This window comes from Kogia breviceps, chromosome 1, assembly GCF_026419965.1.
Source record: "Kogia breviceps isolate mKogBre1 chromosome 1, mKogBre1 haplotype 1, whole genome shotgun sequence".
In the NCBI taxonomy this organism is placed as follows: Eukaryota; Metazoa; Chordata; class Mammalia; order Artiodactyla; family Physeteridae; genus Kogia; species Kogia breviceps.
Window position 1 is genome coordinate 165,309,982 of NC_081310.1, and position 20,531 is coordinate 165,330,512.

At 39.6% G+C, this 20,531-nt stretch overlaps 1 protein-coding gene across 1 annotated transcript in view; it reads left to right on the plus strand.

Annotated features, from left to right (window-relative positions):
- Positions 1–2,740: 2,740 nt before the first annotated feature.
- The window catches only part of EIF2B3 (eukaryotic translation initiation factor 2B subunit gamma), a 158,542-nt gene continuing 140,751 nt past the window's right edge, over positions 2,741–20,531 (plus strand). The window contains exons 1-3 of the mRNA XM_059043067.2: positions 2,741–2,820; positions 8,264–8,420; positions 15,180–15,325. Of these exons, the coding sequence (XP_058899050.1) occupies positions 8,273–8,420; positions 15,180–15,325 (294 nt within the window). The 5' untranslated portion in view covers positions 2,741–2,820; positions 8,264–8,272. The remainder of the gene's footprint in view (positions 2,821–8,263; positions 8,421–15,179; positions 15,326–20,531) is intronic.

The window sequence follows — 20,531 nt, forward strand, 5'->3', positions numbered from 1 at the left end:
TAGTTGTGGTTCGCGGGCTCTAGAGCACAGGCTCAGTAGTTGTGGCGCATGGGCTTAGTTGCTCCGTGGCATGTGGGATCTTCCCGGACCAGGGTTCAAACCTGTGTCCCCTGCATTGGCAGGTGATTCTTAACCACTGTGCCACCAGGGAAGCCCCCAATAATTTTTTTCAACTAATTTTCATTGGAGTATAGTTGCTTTACACCCAATAATTTTTAAGAGTGTAAAGGGTCCAGGGACCAAAACGTTTGAGAACTGCTGCCCTAAGGGAATAATTTAAAGTGAGTTTAAACTGAAGTAATCCCTCAACTACTTTCCTCCACTAGAGGAAAAAGTCCTCTAGCTCCCTGAAAACATTTGCTAGTTTAAACATGTGCATTTAAAATGAATGACAGAACCCTCCTGCACTGTTGGTGGGAATGTTAATTGATACAGCCACTATGGAGAACAGTATGGAGGTTCCTTAAAAAACTAAAAAAAGAATTACCACATGACCCAGCAATCCCACTACTGGGCATATACCCAGAGAAAACCATAATTCAAAAAGACACATGCACCCCAATGTTCATTGAAGCACTATTTACAATAGCCAGGTCATGGAAGCAACCTAAATGCCCATCGACAGATGAATAGATAAAGAAGATGTGGTACGTATATACAATGGAGTATTATTCAGCCATAAAAAGGGACGAAACTGGGTTATTGGTAGAGACGTGGATGGACCTAGACACTGTCATACAGAGTGAAGTAAGTCAGAAAGAGAAAAGCAAATATCGTTTATTAACGCATATATGTGGAATCTAGAAAAATGGTACAGATGAACTGGTTTGCAAGGAAGAAATAGAGACACAGATGTAGAGAACAAACATATGGACACCAAGAAGGGAAAGTGTGTGGGGGTGGGGGTGGGATGAATTGGGAGATTGGGATTGACATGTATACACTAACATGTATAAAAAAGATAACTAATAAGAACCTGCTGTATAATAAATAAATAAAATTAAAATTAAAAAAATGGATGACAGATATGAAGTTGAATGCTGTTCTTACTTCATAACTAGTTCTTACCTCAAAACCATGCTATAATTCCCAAGACTTCTGCTTGCTTGGGCTAATATCAAGGAGAGAGAGAATCTTGCTGCATAAGGAAAGGGTAGTCAAGTTTCAGGTCTCTTGTGGCCAAATCAATCACTTCACGGCTCGGCTCCCTTTTACCAACTCAGTGTTTTGAGTTAAAACAAATAATTTTCCAATAACTCATCACCAGCATTCTAAAGTGAAGGAGAGGCAGGGCAGGGATAGGCTGGTTTTATGGATGTGGCTCAGGACTTTTTCTTAGTAAGTTCTAAGCTGAGCTCCTATTCTTCTGGCAGAAAGTCTGGGGAAAATTACAAGTCCTATCTTTCTCATTGATTGCTGTATCCCCAGCATCTAGCATCTAAGATATTGGTTGGCACATATTAGGCACACAATAAATATTGTTGAATGAAGTCAAACTCATTTATTTTTATTGCAGAAATTAGACTCTGCCTCCTAACTGGCAGGGAGCTAAGGCAACTCAATATTTAAGAGATGGATAGAAAAAGAGGAAGCTTCCAAAAAATTAGGAAATTGCAGGAATGTGTCTGTGAGAGAATGACCATTGTTCCTGCTATCTAATGTAGTTTAGGGAATTCCCTGGTGGTCCTGTGGTTAGGACTCAGTGCTTTCACTGCCCTGGCCTGGCTTCAATCCCTGGTAAGATCCCCGCAAGCCACGCAGCAAAGCAAAAAAAAAAAAAGGAAAAAAAAGAAAAAAAACCTCAGATAATGTAGCTTAACAATATGTGTCAAAATTTACTGCTTAAAACAAAAAAATTATTTTATTATGATCTCTCACAACTGTTGGAGTCTAGACTCAGGTGTTTGGGTTCTCTTGTGCAGTTGCCCCTGCTTCCAGGGAGTCTATTCTCAACACAGCAACCAAAGTGATCCTTTTAAAAACTGTTATACCGCTGCTCCTCTGCATAATTCAAGGTCCTCACAACGGCCTACAAGACCCACAGGATCTGAATTCTTCACCCTCTCCCCCATTGCCTCTCTAGCCTCCTCTGCCATCATCCACTCTCACCCTGGCTTACTTTGCTTTAGCCATATTGGTCTCCTTGCTGTTCTTTGAACTTTCCATCTCTCTTCAGGGCCTTTGCACTTGCTGGCTAGTCTTCTTGGAAGGCTCTTACCCAAGATATCCATTTGACTCAATGTCTCCAAGCCACTGTTCGTGTCACCATCTCAATGAGATCTTCCCTAATCCCACACCCCCGACCAACTGTTTTGATGGCTACAGGTGGATGTTTTCCATACCATAATAGTCTGGTTCAGAAAGCCAACGCTGAGTCGCCACATTAGACCTCACTGGACATAGAAAACCTTGGCAATCCTTGGTGAGTTCTCCACTGGCTAGCCCCAAACCGCAGCTCCCAAAGAGCTCTCTTTTCGCAGAGTGGCAGTTGAGGCCAGGTCCTAGAAGAAATGCCTGAAGCAAGAGGCTGTGACTAGTTCCCCTGCCCTGTGAGGGACGCTCAATGGGCCTTGGTGATGTGTGAACGAACGAAAAGGCTCAGGCGCCCCCCGCCGCCCCAGCTCCTCTCCTCCTCCCCTCCTCCCCGCCGTGCCCTTCTTGGCCGGCATCTATCACTCGGTGCTCGTTCCTTCTCCGCGGGCCTGCCCAGCTCGTCCCATCGATCTGCCCGGCCATCGCGCGCCTGCGCCTTTGGGCTGTCAGTCGGCGGCGGCGTGGGGAGCCATCCGAGCGAGCGGTTGTGAGGCGCGGGGACCTGAGGTAAAGCTGCGGCTGGTGCGCTGCCAGGCCGCGCACGAGCTGGCTGGCGGGGTGAGCTGCGCGGTGGGGGCCGCCGGGCCTCGCTGCACCGGAGGGAGGCGGGCTCCTCGAGCCTGGTTAAAGAGGGCCTGAGCGGCTGGCGGGGGTGCAGAGTCTGAGTCGCCAGCTCGAGTGCCTGCCCGACCCGGCCGCAGAGCCAAGTGCCCGAACTAGAAGGAAGCTCGGGGAGAATCCGAGCCAGCCACCTCGTGCAACAGATGGGGAAACCTGAGTTTCAGGGAGGGGAGGATCTGCTAGAAGTCACAGCGAGTGAGCACCAGACCCAGGACCAGACGCCCTGAGCACAGTGCCTAGTCCTTTACACTTAAGTCCTTCGTTCATTTATTCTGTGAAATACAATAAGGTCTGGCTGAGAGATCAGTTATGATACGGTGTTTTATCTTACCAGTTTACAAAGGGAGAAGGCAGTGAGTGCTATGACGGAGGCAGGTCTGGGATGCCATGAACACCCCCTCTAAATCTTGAGTGGCTAACGCGTCTTTGCCTTGATTCCCATCACCCAGAGTCGTGGTAGTGACACTGAGACATTTGACAGGCTGCCTGGTATCATGGATGGTTATGTTCATGATTATCACCCAGAGCCTCACTGAGAGCAGAAACCTCTGTGAACCTAGTGACCTGGGTTCTAATGTTTGAGCTTGAGTCTTACCACAGGGTTGTTGTGAGGTTCACAGATGCTCATTCCACAGAGCACTGATTGAGTGCCTAGCATCTGACGGGAGTTGTGTCAAGTACTGGGGATACAGCAGTGACAGTCAAGGAACTCATAGGAAATAGACATTTAAATAAATGCACAACACAGCCTGTAAAGGTAGAGATGATCTGTACATAGTAGAGTGGAAGCACTTAAGAAGAAAAGGGTTACGTCTCCAGGAGGGTGGGAACGGATAGGAATGGCTTTTTAGGCAAGGTGGTTCCTAAACTGAGTCTTAAAAGTCTAATAGGTGATTAAATACTAGGCACAGGAGAAAGGCAACCTAGGAAGCAAGAATAGCAATACAGGGACCAGAATTATGGTTCAGCTGGCACAGAAGGCTTCCATGACCTGTAGAATATCACACATAATGCTTGTCATGCGACTGACATTATTATGTGTGCTTTACATAGATTAACTCATTTAATATTTATAAATCTCTGTGAAGTAGAAACGGTAATTATTCTCATCTTAGAAAATTAAGAAGACTGAGGCTTGGAGAAGTTATGTAGCTTGCCCTGGATCACACAGCTAATTCATGGTAGAACTAGAATTCAGACCTAGGCAGTCTAGCTTGAGGGCCTGTGAACTTAACTACCAGTCTCCCTTCTAGAAACTGAGGACGCTGAGAGTTTTAAATGTCAGGCCCTTTGTTACCTCACCTGTAAGTGGAGAACCAGAACTCAGACTCAGGTCTTTTGACCCTTAAGGATCCAAAGCTCTTTTCAACATAACATGAGATATTATGGGAGTTATACAGTGCCAGATTGAAGTTAAATACCAATCTGAGGCAGTGCCTGCTGGAATTGAAATTACCACATCTTTAAGTTGTGGATGTTGTGCAAGAGCCTTCACTTTGTGCTTGGGTGCAGAGGGTGTGAGTGTTGTAGATTAGATACTGATGTGAGGAGCACAGGACTGATCACAGTTATGGTAAAGGTGCAACATTATTTGCCAGTTTGGTGTTAAATAATTTTTTTTTCCTAAACATTGAATTTCACACTTGTTTTTAAAGGTTACATCATTGGTTGTAAGTCAAAGAGTACTTTTATTTTAAATCAATAAGGATTTGTGATTTTTTTAACATCTTTATTGGAGTATAATTGCTTTACAATGGTGTGTTAGTTTCTGCTGTATAACAAAGTGAATCAGCTATACTTATACATATATCCCCATATTCCTCCCTCTTACATCTCCCTCCCACCCTCCGTATCCCACCCCTCTAGGTGGACACAAAGCACAGAGCTGATCTCCCTGTGCTATGTAGCTGCTTCCCACTAGCTATCTATTTTACATTTGGTAGTGTATGTATGTCCATGCCACTCTCTCACTTCGTCCCAGCTTACCCTTCCCCCTCCCCGTGTCAACTCCATTCTCTATGTCTGCGCGTTTATTCCTGTCCGAACCCTAGGTTCTTTAGAACCTTTTTTTTTAGATTCCATATATATGTGTTAGCATACGGTATTTGTTTTTCTCTTTCTCACTTACTTCACTCTGTATGACAGACTAGGTCCATCCACCTCACTACAAAAAACTCAATTTCGTTTCTTTTTATGCCTGAGTAATATACCATTGTATATATGTGCCACATCTTCTTTATCCATTCATCTGTCTATGGAAACTTAGGTTGCTTCCATGCCCTGGCTATTGTAGGTAGAGCTGCAATGTACATTGTGGTACATGACTCTTTTTCAATGATGGTTTTCTCAGGGTATATGCCTAGTAGTGGGATTGCTGGGTCGTATGGTAGTTCTACTTTTAGTTTTTTAAGGAACCTTTTTACTATTCCCCATAGTGGCTGTATCAATTTACATTCCCACCAACAGTGCAAGAGGGTTCCCTTTTCTCCACACCCTCTCCAGCATTTATTGTTTCTAGATTTTTTTGGTGATGGCCATTCTGACCGTTGTGAGGTGATATCTCAGTAAAGTTTTGATTTGCATTTTGCTGATGATTTGTGATGTTGAGCATACTTTCATGTTTGTTGGTAATCTATATCTTCTTTGGAGAAATGTCTGTTTAGCTCTTCTGCCCATTTTTGGATTGGGTTGTTTCTTTTTTTGATATTGAGCTGCATGAGCTGCTTGTATATTTTGGAGATTAATCCTTTGTCAGTTGCTTCATTTGCAAATATTTTCTCCCATTCTGAGTGTTGTCTTTTTGTCTTGTTTATGGTTTCCTTTGCTGTGCAAAAGCTTTTAAGTTTCATTACGTCCCATTTGTTTATTTTTGTTTTTATTTCCATTTCTCTAGGAGGTGGGTCAAAAAGGATCTTGCTGTGATTTATGTCAGAGAGTATTCTGCCTATGTTTTCCTCTAAGAGTTTTATGGTGTCTGGCCTTACATTTAGGTCTTTAATCCATTTTGAGTTTATTTTTGTGTATGATGTTAGGGAGTGTTCTAATTTCATTCTTTTACATGTAGCTGTCCAGTTTTCCCAGCACCACTTATTGAAGAGGCTGTCTTTTCTCCACTATATATTCTTGCCTCCTTTATCAAAAATAAGATGACCATATGTGCATGGGTTTATCTCTGGGCTTTCTATCCTTTTCCATTGAAGCCTGATTGCTCCAGCTCCATTTTTCTTTCTCAAGATTGCTTTGGCTATTTGGGATATTTTGTGTTTCCATACAAATTGTGAAATTTTTTGTTCTAGTTCTGTGAAAAATGCCATTGGTAGTTTGATAGGGATTGCATTGAATCTGTAGATTGCTTTGGGTAGTAGAGTCATTTTCACAATGTTGATTCTTCTAATCCAAGAACATGGTATATCTCTCCATCTGTTTGTATCATCTTTAATTTCTTTCATCAGTGTCTTATAGTTTTCTTCATACAGGTGTTTTTTTTCCTTAGGTAGGTTTATTCCTAGGTTTTTTATTCTTTTTGTTGTAATGGTAAATGGGAGTGTTTCCTTAATTTCTCTTTCAGCTTTTTCATCATTTGTGTATAGAAATGCAAGAGATTTCTGTGCATTAATTTTGTATCCTGCTACTTTACCAAATTTATTGATTAGCTCTAGTAGTTCTCTGGTAGCATCTTTAGGATTCTCTATGTGTAGTGTCATGTCATCTGCAAACAGTGACAGTTTTAGTTCTTCTTTTCCGAGTTGGATTCCTTTTATTTCTTTTCCTTCTCTGACTGCTGTGGCTAAAATTTCCAAAATTATGTTGAATAATAGTGGTGAGAGTGGGCAACCATGTCTTGTTCCTGATCTTAGTGGAAATGATTTCAGTTTCTCACCATTGAGAATGATGTTGGCTGTGGGTTTGTCACATATGGCCTTTATTATGTTGAGGTAAGTTCCCTCTATTCCCACTTTCTGGAGGGTTTTTATCATAAATGGGTGTTGAATTTTGTCAAAAGCTTTTTCTGCATCTATTGAGATGATCATATGGTTTTTCTCCTTTAATTTGTTAATATGGTTTATCACATTTATTTTATTATTTTTATTTCTTATATAAATTTATTTATTTATTTGGCTGTGTTGGGTCTTGATTTCTGTGCAAGGGCTTTCTCTATTTGCGGCGGGCGGGGGCCACTCTTGATTGTGGTGCGTGGGCCTCTCACTGTCACGGCCTCTCTTGTTGCAGAGCACAGGCTCAAGATGCACAGGCTCAGTAGTTGTGGCTCACAGGCCCAGTTGCTCCATGGAATGTGGTATATTCCCAGACCAGGGCTCGAACCCTGTCCCATGCATTGGCAAGCAGATTCTCAACCACTGCACCACCAGGGAAGCCCTATCACATTTATTGATTTGCGTATACTGAAGAATCCTTGCATTCCTGTTATAAACCCCACTTGATCATGGTGTATGATCCTTTTAATGTGCTGTTGGATTCTGTTTGCTAGTATTTTGTTGAGGTTTTGATTTATGATCTTTTTTTGTGCCTCTCTTCTGTGGTAGCTGCTGTAAAGAGATTTTTTTGAATTTCAAACAGGTTCATTTATTACCTTGAGTGTGAAAAAAATGAATTAATTTGCTTTGTTTCTGCAATTGGGCTCTGCAAATCTAGGTTAAGATACAAGCCTGCCTTTGTGTTTATAGTGATATCTTTCAAGTTGGGGGTAATGAGAAAATGTGAGCAAATGGCTGGATTATTAGAAGAATCTTAACTCATTTCACATTTTTCAGAGATCTAATGTGCTTGTATTTGTGCTGTTAATTCTAGTCAGAAGTTTAAAATTTTTTTCAAGGAATGTGAACTCACAAATCAGAAGCCAACTTCGTAAACTTTTACTCCTTTAAGAGTCAGCTCAAGCATTACTTTCCTGTAAAACCTTCCATCTTTTCTAGGAAGACTTAGGTGTTACCCTCACTATATATGCCTACTGCATCTTGGATGTATCCCTGCCATGGCGTTAATGATAATATATTGTAATTTACTCTATTTGTCTTCACTTAATTGTGAGCAACTCAAGAACAAGGGCCAGATTTTTTTTTCTTAATTCATATCCCTCCTCCAGCCCATCTCCCCAGACTGGAGCTGAGATTATATATCCGTGAGTAAGAGAATAAGATAAGTGTGATGTTTATACTGCAGTTTAGGAGTCTTATTCTGGTTATTGGAGTTGGAAATGATGTATTTGGAATAAGTGGATATCAATAACCTAACTAAAAATAGGATTAATACTGTGTGTGCTTTGATTTTTGTTACTTCTTTTTCTCTTGTTTTTCCTCTGTGATTGCAGTTTGTAAAAATGGAATTTCAAGCAGTAGTAATGGCAGTTGGAGGGGGATCTCGGATGACAGACCTGACTTCCGGTATTCCTAAACCTCTGCTTCCAGTTGGGAACAAACCTTTAATCTGGTACCCATTGAATCTGCTTGAACGTGTTGGATTTGAAGGTGAGTTATGGCAATGAGATGTACTCATAAAACTTTTAGGGTGTTTGATCCCAGTGATTTGTCAGTTTTATGAGGGTGAGACAGGACGAATGAAAGAAGACTAGGACTCAGTGTTGGCTGGAGCCTGGCCTCTTTAAATTAAGAGCTCAGGAGTACTCTATCGCTGTGTGAAAAAGGTTGAGAAGATAGTGCTAAGTGTTACTTTTTTAGAGCTAGTCTCCACAGTGATCTACGATGAACCCTGGAAGGATGTCAGAACATGATATGAGGAATACAAGTGCCTCATAGTCAATACTTACTGAGAACCTGTATGTGCCAGGTAATATATTAAGCACTAGGGTACAGAATTGAAAATATTAACTCAGACCCTGATTTCTAGAACTTTAAAGTCTATTGGACAGATACACATGTAAACAGATTATCATTGTGTAATGCAATAAATGGTATAACAAAGGCACATTATAAGTGCTTGTTATAAAAAAGTTGCTGTTTCTACTTGAGGGATTCAGAGAAGGCTTACAGAGTAGCTGACCCTTTAATTGAGTCTTGAAAAATAGATTACCAGGCCCACCAGTGTGGAGAGAGCATTCCATACAGAAGTAATAATGTATGCAGAGATAGAGTCATGATCAGCACAGCATGTTCTGACAGCTACTTTTCATTTTTTTTTTTTTTTTTTTTTGCGGTACACGGGCCTCTCGCTGTTGTGGCCTCTCCCGTTGCGGAGCACAGGCTCCAGACGCGCAGGCTCAGCGGCCACGGCTCACGGGCCCAGCCGCTCCGCGGCATGTGGGATCTTCCCGGACCGGGGCACGAACCCGTGTCCCCTGCATCAGCAGGCGGACTCTCAACCACTGCGCCAACAAGGAAGCCCTACTTTTCATTTTATTTGGCTGTAATATCAAGTGTAAGGGGGAAGGAGTAGATGTAATGAGAGAAATAAACAGGGATCATGCTATGAAGGGCCTTGTATTGCATGCTGATGAATTTAGAATTTTTTTCCTGAAAGCAGTGGGGAACCAGTGAAAGGCTTAAATCGAGGTTTAATATGGTTAAATTAGTGTTTTAACTATTCTAAGTCCTTTGCATCTTTATATAAATTTTAGAATCAGCTTATCAGTTTCTACAAAAAGGGTTGCTTTAATTTTGATTGAGATTGAATTGAATCCACAGATCAGTAGGAAGAGAATTCACATCGTAATAATATTGAGTCTTCTGATCCAGGAGCGTGGTATATCTCTCCATTTATTTAGGTCTTTTGTAATTTCTCTCAACAGTGTTTTATACTTTTCAGTGTATAGGACTTACACATAAATTTTGTTAGATTTATTTCTAAGTAGTTGATATTTCTGACGTTATCATAAATGGTAATTATTCCAATTTCCAGAAGTTTGTTGCTAGTACATAAAAATAGTTTCTTTATGCTGATCTTGCATCCTGTAACTTTGCTAAATACACCTTTTTTTTTTTTTTTTTTGCGGTACGTGGGCCTCTCACTGTTGCGGCCTCTCACTGTTGCGGCCTCTCCCGTTGTGGAGCACAGGCTCCGGACGTGCAGGCTTAGCGACCATGGCTCACGGTCCTAGCCACTTCGCGGCATATGGGATCTTCCCGGACCAGGGCACGAACCCGTGTCCCCTGCATCGGCAGGCAGACTTTCAACCATTGTGCCACCAGGGAAGCCCTAAATACACCTATTATTAATTCTTCTAGCTTTTTGTAGATTCCTTAGGATTTTCTACAGTTTGACCCATTTATAGAACATTCCACCCAGTAAAGGAGAATGCACATCCTTTTCAAGTGCTACGAACCTTTACCAAGATAGACCATATTTTTTAAATAAAACAAGTCTCAATAAATTTATAAAGATTAAAATAATACAAAATATATTCTCTGACCACAGTAGAGTTAAATTAGAAATGAATAACAGAGAGGTATCAAGAGAATCCCTAAGTGTTTGGAAATTAAACCACATAATTTCTACATAACCCAAAGAAGAAACCACAAGGGAAATTTGTTTTGTTTTGTTTTATTTTGCTTGTTTTTTTTGCTGTATGCGGGCCTCTCACTGTTGTGGCCTCTGCCGTTGCGGAGCACAGGCTCCGGACGCGCAGGCTCAGCGGCCATGGCTCACGGGCCCAACCGCTCCGCGGCATGTGGGATCTTTCCGGACCGGGGCACGAACCCGTGTCCCCTGCATTGGCAGGCGGGCTCTCAACCACTGCGCCACCAGGGAAGCCCCAAGGGAAATTTTTAAAAAAAATTTTATTGTAGTATAGTTGATTTACAATGTTGTGTTAGTTTCAGGTGTACAGCAAAGTGAATCAGTTATACATATATCCATTCTTTTTTTTAGATTCTTTTCCCATATAGGCCATTACAGAGAATTGAGGCATTCCCTGTGTTATACAGTAGGTTCTTATTAGTTATCTATTTTATATATAGTAGTGTGTCTATGTCAATCCCAATCTCCCAATTTTACCCCCCCGATCCCCTTGGTTTTCTACATCTGTGACTCTACTTCTGTTTTGTAACTAAGTTCATTCATACCCTTTTTTTAGATTCCACATATAAGTGATATCATATGGTATTTGTCTTTCTGTGTCTGACTTCACTCAGTATGACAATCTCTAGGTCCGTCCGTTGCTGCAAATGGCATTATTTTATTCTTTTTTGTGACTGAGTAATATTCCATTGTGTATATGTACCACATCTTCTTTATCCATTCCTCTGCTGATGGACATTTAGGTTGCTTCCATGTCCTTGCTATTGTACATAGTGCTGCAGTGAACATTGGGGTGCATGTATCTTTTCAAATTATTGTTTTCTCTGAGTATATGCCTAGGAGTGGGATTGCTGGGTCATACTGTAGTTCTATTTTTAGTTTTTTAAGGAACTTCCATACTGTTCTCCATAGTGGCTGTATCAATTTACATTCCCATCAACAGTGTAGGAGGGTTCCCTTTTCTCCACACCCTCTCCAGCATCTATTGTTTGTAGATTTTTTGATGATGGCCATTCTGACCAGCGTGAGGTGATACCTCATTGTAGTTTTGATTTACATTTCTCTAATAATTAGTGATGTTGAGCATCTTTTCATGTGCTTTTTGGCCATCTGACCATAAGGGAAGTTAGAAAATATTTTGAACTTACTGAAAATGAAAATTCAATGTATTAAAATTTGAGGGATATAGCTAAAGCAATGATTAGAGAGAATTTTTTAGCATTAAGCACTCTGTTAGAAAAGAAAAAAATGTCTCAAATTATCATCTAAGCTTCTATTTTGACAAGCTGGGAAAAGAGGAGCAAATGAAATCCAAATAAGTAGAAAGAAAGAGATAAAAATAATAAGAGCAGAAATAAATGAAATAGAAACCAGAAGTGTTAGAGAAAATCAGTAAAACCAGAAGATGGGGTTTTTTTTTGAAAAAAATCAATAAAATTATTAAATCTTTAGTTAGACTGATCAGAAAAAGGAGAGAAAACACAAATTACTAACAAAGGAATGAGAGAGGGGACATCACTACAGATCCTATAGACATTAAAAAGATAATGAGCAGGGGAGTTACCTCGTGGTCTAATGGTTAGGATTTGGTGCTTTCAACTGCTGTGGCCCAGGTTCAGTCCCTGGTCTGGGAACTGAGATCCCACAGCCATGCAGTGCAGCCAAAAAAACAAACAAAAAAGATAATAAGTAAATATTGTGAACAACTTTATGGTGATAAATTTGACAACTCAGATTTTTTTTAAATTGCTTTGGAAGCTTTATGAAGAATCAGTGTGGAGGAGTTAAGACTATAAGCAGGGAGATGAATTAGGAGATTGTTACAAAAGTCCACACTAGCAATGAAGAGGGTCTGAACTAAGGCATTAGAACTAAGGATGGAGAAGAAGGACCATCTGAAAAAGTTGTTGATTAATGGGGATGGGTAGCAGAAAGAAAGGGAAGAGTTCCTTCTACTTTTTGCTTGGGTAACTACGTGGATGGTGATGCCAATAATAGGAAAGGGAATATGGGACAAGGAACAGGTTTTTTGTTTTTTTGTTTTTCATTTCAGGTGACTTTTATTTTATTTTTTAAAATTAATTTTTATTGGAATATAGTTGCTTTACAATGTTGTGTTAGTTTCTGCTGTACAGGAAAGTGAATCAGCTGTATGTATATATATATCCCGTCTTTTTTTGGATTTCCTTCCCATTTAGGTCACCACAGAGCACTGAGTAGAGTTCCCTGTGCTATACAGTAGGTTCTCATTAGTTTTATAGTTTATGCATAGTAGTGTATATATGTCAATCCCAATTTCCCAATTCATCCCACCCCCCCTTCTCCCCTTGGTATCCATACATTTGTTCTCTACATCTGTGTCTCTATTTCTGCTTTGTGCATAAGTTCATCTGTATCATTATTCTAGATTCCACATATAAGTGATATTATATGACATTTGTTTTTCTCTTTCTGACTTACTTCACTCTATATGACAGTCTCTAGGTCTATCCACGTCTCTGCAAATGGCACAATTTCGTTCCTATTTATGGCTGAGTAATATTCCATTGTATGTATGTACCACATCTTTATCCATTCCTCTGCTGATGGACATTTAGGTTGCTTCCCAAGGAACAGGTTTGAGCAAAGACAATGAGTTTGACTTTGGCCACAATGAGTTTGAGGTGTCCTATAGTTAGATGTAGCAAATCAGAATACCAGATGGAGGTGGTGCCAGATCCAGGGCCCCAGGGTTGTGATCCAGTGTTTATTCCACTCATACCTTCTTGAGACAGACCCATGAACACTTCTTTGCAGTAGTCTGTATGACATTGACGTTAAGAGATGTGTTTTATTTTTTTAATTAAACATTTTTTAAAATATTTATTTTAATAAAATAAAAGTAGTTATTCAGTTGTACTGGGTCTTAGTTGTGGCTCACGGGCTCCTTAGTTGTGGCATGCGAATGTGAACTCTTAGTTGCGGCATGGATGTGGGATCTAGTTCCCTGACCAGGAGTCAAACCTGGGCCCCCTGCATTGGGAGCACAGAGACTTAACCACTGTGCCACCAGGGAAGTCCCAAAGAGATATGTTTTAGAAAAGATTTTCTTTTTAGATCTCAGTCTCACAGGTGAAGGACACATCTTAATACACTTTTAAATGTACTACTTCCCTTTAGTAAGTTCTTATGGATTTGTCATCTATAACTTTTTTCTTCTTTTTACTTTTGCTATATATCTTTAGTTATGCTTGGTGATGGCCTTTTGTGGTATATAGAAAATTCCTTCTCAGTGAGTCTCAGTCAGAATTTGGAGAATGTCTCCTAAACATGGGATTCTGGAGTTGAACAGTAAACTCTATGTTCATTCTGTTCATATTGTTTGTGATTTTAGGGAAGTTAACATAGCCCTGCTCAGCATTAGTCTCTTTCCATACGGAAGAGTCCTGGTCCAATTATGAGACTGACTGTCCCGTATTTATAGTTACTCCCTTCACTCTACCTAAAATGTCCTCTCCAACCTATGGAAATGTCACCTTCTCTTTGAAATCAGAAAGAGTTTTAATCACAAACATTTTTAATCAGAGCATAATCATCCTCTATGCTTTCATCACACTTTGTTTTTCTATCTCAGTACCTCTCAAGGTCTGCTTTATGCTGTAGTTAGTGGCATGGGAGACTGATCTCCCTGAGAGCAGGTACTGTGTCTAATTCATCTTTGTAACATCGGCATTTTATGTACAGTATGTATTAAAGAAATTTTTGTTGGACTTGAATTCATCATGACCTGCCCCAGAGGTGAGCCCTTCCATGAAGCCTTCCTTAATTAATCATTTCCATGTCTAATTTTTCCATGTTATGTTTCTTAAGAATAGGGATCATGTTTAGTTCATTTCTGAATTCTCAGTGCCTATTTGTCCTTTACATATTAAATGTATTTGTACTTATTGGTTGAATGAGTGAGTTAATGACTGAAAGAAAGCCAAATGGGGAAAGGAAGAGAGAAGGAAAGAAGAAAGGTTAAATGATTTGAAAAAGAAAGAGGAAGAAAGAAGGGAAGAAAATAGAAAAGAGAATGATTATAGTGAAAGGGAGAGATAATTGAGCACTATCATGGAACAAGTAGTGGAAATTGTTACACTTTAGAGATGCTAAAATCTGATCTTCAGATATCAGCAACACATGTTATATTGCAATGGATTACATTACCCTGCCAAAGATCCATGACAAAACCCCAAGTTTTCTGTCATTAATTGATAGCTACATGGATAAGGTGAAGGCATCTATTACGTGGAAACTGCCTGTTACTGGGTTCATTGTGATCCTCAGTGAAGCACTAACAGCTGTCTGATGGAGAGTGGTGATAGCTCTTTCTTTGGAGTGAATGAAGAGTAAAATGTGATCCTATTTGTATATGCTTTGATAAATGCTCTTCTAAATTCTTTACATCAGGAAGAAGTGGTGTGTAATGTATTAGTTAAAGCATGGGCTCTAATCATACAGACACGAGTTTTATCTTAGATCTCGTTTACTAGTTTTAGTACTCTGAACAAAGTCACTTCATTTCTTTTACTCCAAGTTTTCTCATTTGTAAAATGAGATTGCTGTAAGAATTAACTGAGAGAATGCACGTAAAATACGTTGAAAAGTCTCAGTAATATTAGCTGTTATTACTAAATCTAGAAACAGGCCAAATCTAATTGAAAAAGTGTAACCATTGTCTAAATGAATGAGAGTTTTTGCATTTTTCCTTCTTTTTTTCTTTCATGCTATAGAAGTCATTGTCATTACAACCAGGGATGTCCAAAAGGCTCTATGTGCAGACTTCACGATGAAAATGAAGCCAGATATTGTGTGTATTCCTGATGAAGCTGACATGGGAACTGCAGATTCTCTGCGCCACATATATCAGAAACTTAAGGTGAAAAACTATTTCTTGATTTTTATTGTTCATTGAAGATAAATATCTTATGTTTTCCCAATGCACTGCAGTTTACAGTGCTTTTTTAAAAAAATATTTTAGTTTTTATTTTGTTTTATTTATTTATTTATTTTGGTTCCGTTGGGTCTTTGCTGCTGTGTGCAGGCTTTTCTCTAGTTGTGGTGAGCGGGGGCTACTCTTCGTTGCGGTGTGAGGGCTTCTCATTGCAATGGCTTCTCTTGTTGCAGAGCATGGGCTTTAGGCATGCAGGCTCAGTAGCTGTGGCTCTCGGGCTCTCGAGCGCAGGCTCAGTAGTTGTGGTGCACAGGCTTAGTTGCTCCGCGGCATGTGGGATCTTCCAGAACCGGGGATCTAACCCATGTCCCCTTCCTTGGCAGGCGGATTCTTAACCACTGCACCGCCAGGGAACTCCCTACAGTGCTTTTTAAAAAATATATTCTTGCATCACATACTTTCTTGCCCATATTTTAACTGCTTTTTAGTTTGGTTACTAGTGAAGATTTAGACAGTTGTTACAGTCACTAGTTTCCAATATTTTTCAGTCATAGTACATCTTTATAAAGAAGATATACTTCAAAAGATTCCATTTATATAAAGTTCTTGAATAAGCAAAACTAATATATAGTAATAGAAATCAGACCAGCAGTTGACTCTGCAGATGAGAGATCGACTGGAAAGAAGTATGAAGAAACTTTCAAAAATTTCAGCTCCCCCACATGATAATATTTGAATGTTTAGTCTCCTTTGATTAAGAAATTAACACGGGTCTATGGATATGAGGGTACAGTCTCCCCAGTGACCTGTGGCCCATAAACTGAGAAAGATCCACTGTCAGTTGTTCTAAAATTGATGTCATTTGGAAAAAATTCATTCTGTGCAATAATGTTGCTATCTTACTTGAGTTGGGGGGCAAAAATTCTCCTATTTCTAGTGACTGCAAACAGATGTATTATTATTTTCAACCTACCTGTGCACTGAAGAACAAAAAATTAATGCAGATATGTACATGGCCTTTCCTTCCCTTTATTGGGGAATAGTTTACACACAGTAGAATACACAGGTATTAATTATATAGTTCAATGAGTTTTGACGATTATATATACCCAGGTTATCATTATCCAAATCTAGAACATTTTCATCACCTCTCAGAGTTCCTTTGTGCTTTATTTTAGTCAATCCTGCACCTTTAGAGTCAACTGCTGTTCTGATTTCTATCACCATATATTAATTTTGCTTGTTCATGAACTAGGTATAAATGAAATCATATAATTTTATTCTGGTTTCTTTTGTTCAACGTAATATTTTTCAAATTCATTCATATGATTGCAGGTATGACTAGTTTGTTCTTGTTTATTGCTGAGTAGTATTCCACTGAATAAATATATCACTATTTACCCATTTTTCTGTTGATAGTCATTTGGATTGTTTCTAATTTTTAGATATTATGAATTAAGCAGTTATGAACATTGTTCTTCAGGTCTTTTTGTAAAAATATTATAGGTTATAGGGTTTACTTTATTGCAAACTGCCAAATAGTTTTCTAAGTGGTTGTACATTTTACACTTCATCAGCAATGTATAAGAATTGCACTTGTGGGCTTCCCTGGTGGCTCAGTGGTTGAGGGTCCACCTGCCAATGCAGGGGACACAGGTTCGTGCCCCGGTCCGGGAAGATGCCACATGCCGCGGAGCACCTAGGCCTGTGAGCCATGGCCGCTGAGTCTGTGCATCCGGAGCCTGTGCTCCACAACGGGAGAGGCCACAACAGTGAGAGGCCTGCATACTGCAAAAAAAAAAAAAAAACAGAATTGCACTTGCTTCACATCTTTATCAACACTTGGTATTGTCAGTCTTTTTAATTTTAACCATTCTAGTGTGTGTTATGTACCACTATCTCATTGTCGGTTTTTTATTTTAATAACTATGTTTATTCTTTTTTAAAATGATATTTTGTTTATTTATTTATTTATTTTTGGCTGCGTTGGGTCTTTGTTGCTGCGTGTGGGCTTTCTCTAGTTGTGGCGAGCTGGGGCTACTCTTTGTTGCAGTGCGCGGGCTTCTCATTGCTGTGGCTTCTCTTGTTGCAGAGCACGGGCTCTAGGCTCACAGACTTCAGTAGTGGCACGTGGACTTAGTAGTTGTGGCTCATGGGCTCTAGAGCGCAGGCTCAGTAGTTGTGGCACAGGAGCTTAGTTGCTCTGTGGTATGTGGGATCTTCCTGGACCAGGGCTCGAACCTGTGTCCCCTGCATTGACAGGCAGATTCTTAACCACTTCGCCACCAAGGAAGCCCTCATTGTGGTATTAATTTGCATTTCCTTGATAATAATGATACTGATCACCTTTTCATGTGATTATTAACCATTTGTATATCTTCATGGAATGTCTGTTCAAGGCATTTGCCTTTTTTTTAGTTGTTTGCCTTGTTATTATTGATTATAGAAATTCATTATATATTATAGATGCAAGCCTTTTGTTAGATACGTGTTGTGAATATTTTCTGTGAGTCTGTGGTTTGCCTTTTTACATTTTTAATGGTGACTTTGATGACCAGAAGTTTTAAATGTTGATGAAATCCAGATTACTGATTTTTTCTTTTATGGTTAGTACTTTTTGTGTCCTAAGAAATCTTTGCTTACCCCAAGCTTATAAAGATATTCTTTTGTATTTACTTCTAAAAGTAAAGGTATAAAGGTTTACTTTTTTCTCTATGGATATTCAGTTGTTCCAGCATCATTTGTTAGAAAGGTTTGCCTTTCCCCGTTGAATTGCTCTGAAGCCTTAGTTGAAAATCAGTTGACCAATTATGTGTGTGCTATTTCTTTTTTCTTTTTTAAAATTTATTTATATTTAACTTATTTATTTTTGTCTGCGTTTTTTGGTCTTCGTTGCGGTGTGTGAGCTTCTCATCGCGGTGGCTTCTCTTGTTGCAAAACATGGGCTCTAGGGAAGCAGGCTTCAGTAGTTGTGGCCCACGGGCTCAGTAGTTGTGGCTTGTGGGCTCTAGAGCACAGGCTCAGTAGTTGTGATGCATGGGCTTAGTTGCTCTGCAGCATGTGAGATCTTCCCAGACTAGGGATTGAACCTGTGTCCCCTGCATTGGCAGGTGGATTCTTAATCATTACGTCACCAGGGAAGTTCCTGTGTGTGCTATTTCTGTTCTCTCTACTTTGTTCCATTGGTCTTTTTGTCTCTACTTCCCGTACCACATTTAATAAAGTCTTGATTACTTTTAACTTTATAAAGTAGGTCTAGAAATCAGGTACTATAAATCTGCCAACTTTGTTCCTTTTCCTGAAGATTGCCTTGGCTATTCTAGGTCCTTTGGATTTCCTTTTCCTTAAAATTGCCTTGGTTATTCTAGGTCCTTTGCATTTCCATATAAATTTTAGAATTAGTTTGCCAGTTTTTACAAAAAAAGCTTTCTGGCATTTTGATTGGAATTGCATTGAATCTGTAGGTCAATTTGGGGAGAATTGACATCTTCATATTGAATCTTCCAATCCTTGAACATCTGTTGATTTAGATTTTCTGTAATTTCTCTCAGTAATGTTTTTATAATTTTCAGTATAGAGGTTTTGAGCATCTTTCAGTAATTTTATTCCTATTTCATATCAATGTAATGATATTGTAACTAGTATTTTTTATTCTATTTTCTAATTGTTTATTGCTTGTATATAGCCATACAACTGTTCTTTTGCATATTGACCTTGTGCCCTGTGACTTTCTTAAATTGTAGATTCTTTGGGATTTTCTATATACATCATCATGTTGCCTGCAAATAAAAACAGTATTATAATATATCTTCCTTTCTAATATTAATGCCTTTTATTTCTTTTTATTGTCTTATTGCCCTGGCCAGGGCCTCCATTGCAATGTATATAGGCATTTCCTTTCACTTTTTGGCCTCCTTTTTGTCTTTCTATGCTTCCACCCAAGTAGGCTTTGGTGCTTCTGATTACAGTGGGGATTTCTAATACCATAATGTTGGGTGTATTGCTTTCTTTAGTGCAGCTGCTTATTTCTTTAGGGAAGATATGGGGAATTTCACTAGGGTCATGAGAACTCTGTTCTTTCACAGGGATAGACGCCAGGTTTACCAAGAAGCTAACTAAGGGTGTTTAGTGGTCTTCCCAGGAGCTGTTTTAGTTACTGTCTAACAATTTAGTATGGAGGTATAAACTAAACTCTCTGCTCCCTAATCTATAAATCTTAGAAATGTTATTTTTGCCCTAACCTAGAACTGGAGATCCTGGGAGTTTCGTGCAAACAAGTTCCTATAACTCTTAGAGCCTTGAGAAATAATAGGGACAACTATTAATAAATAGGAGAGGGCATGAGATGAAGGGTAAAGTAACTGCCAAAAGGACATTTTACTCCCAAGTCACTACCTCTTCTTATGGTTTTGATCACTTACTTCTTATTTTAGGGCTTCTCCTTGTACCTAGGATCAGAATCCTCATTAAGTCATTCTGCACAGTCTAATTTCTATTCCTCCCTTACCCCTTTGTTTTCACATCATTTACACGGCATCCTTTATATACAGTCCTACCTCTGAGCTTTCTTCTCAAGCTGTGACTTTGGCTAGCAAGTCTCTGCTCTCTTTGCTATCTCCACTTGGTTTCTCCTATACCAATGGCACCTGAAATCCTGGCTTCACATCGGCTTGCATTCCAACCTGGAACAGAAGGCAGCAATGCTAACCTGTGGAGGAACATAAATAGATGCCTGAATAGCCATTAAGAACAAAGTAAAACCTGAGCCAAAATTCAGAACCTTCTGATTGGGATCAACATGAGCTTGTAGGAAGCACAATGGAAATACGTATAAACAGTTAAAAAAGTGAGACAGCCTAAGGAGACAGTTTGTTAGTGTTTGCTGAGGGATGACAGGTACCTCCTTAAGGGAGAAAGTTGTACCCACATGCTGTCCCATGGTTTAAAAGCAGTGCTACTTTGAGCCATTAATTTCTCTTCCCCTGTGCCCACAAAGCAGCTTCCTAAACATTTGGAGATTCTTTTTCAATAAGATTTTAGGTAAAATAAGAATATTCCCTTTGAGAGTTTCGAGTTTATTTGCTTTTGGTTCTTTTATCTTTACCTACTTCCTCCAGATTGAGTTCCCCAAATATTACTGTGAGGTTATCCCATATGGCTTCTGCTTTGCTCAGAGAAAGACCACAGTAGT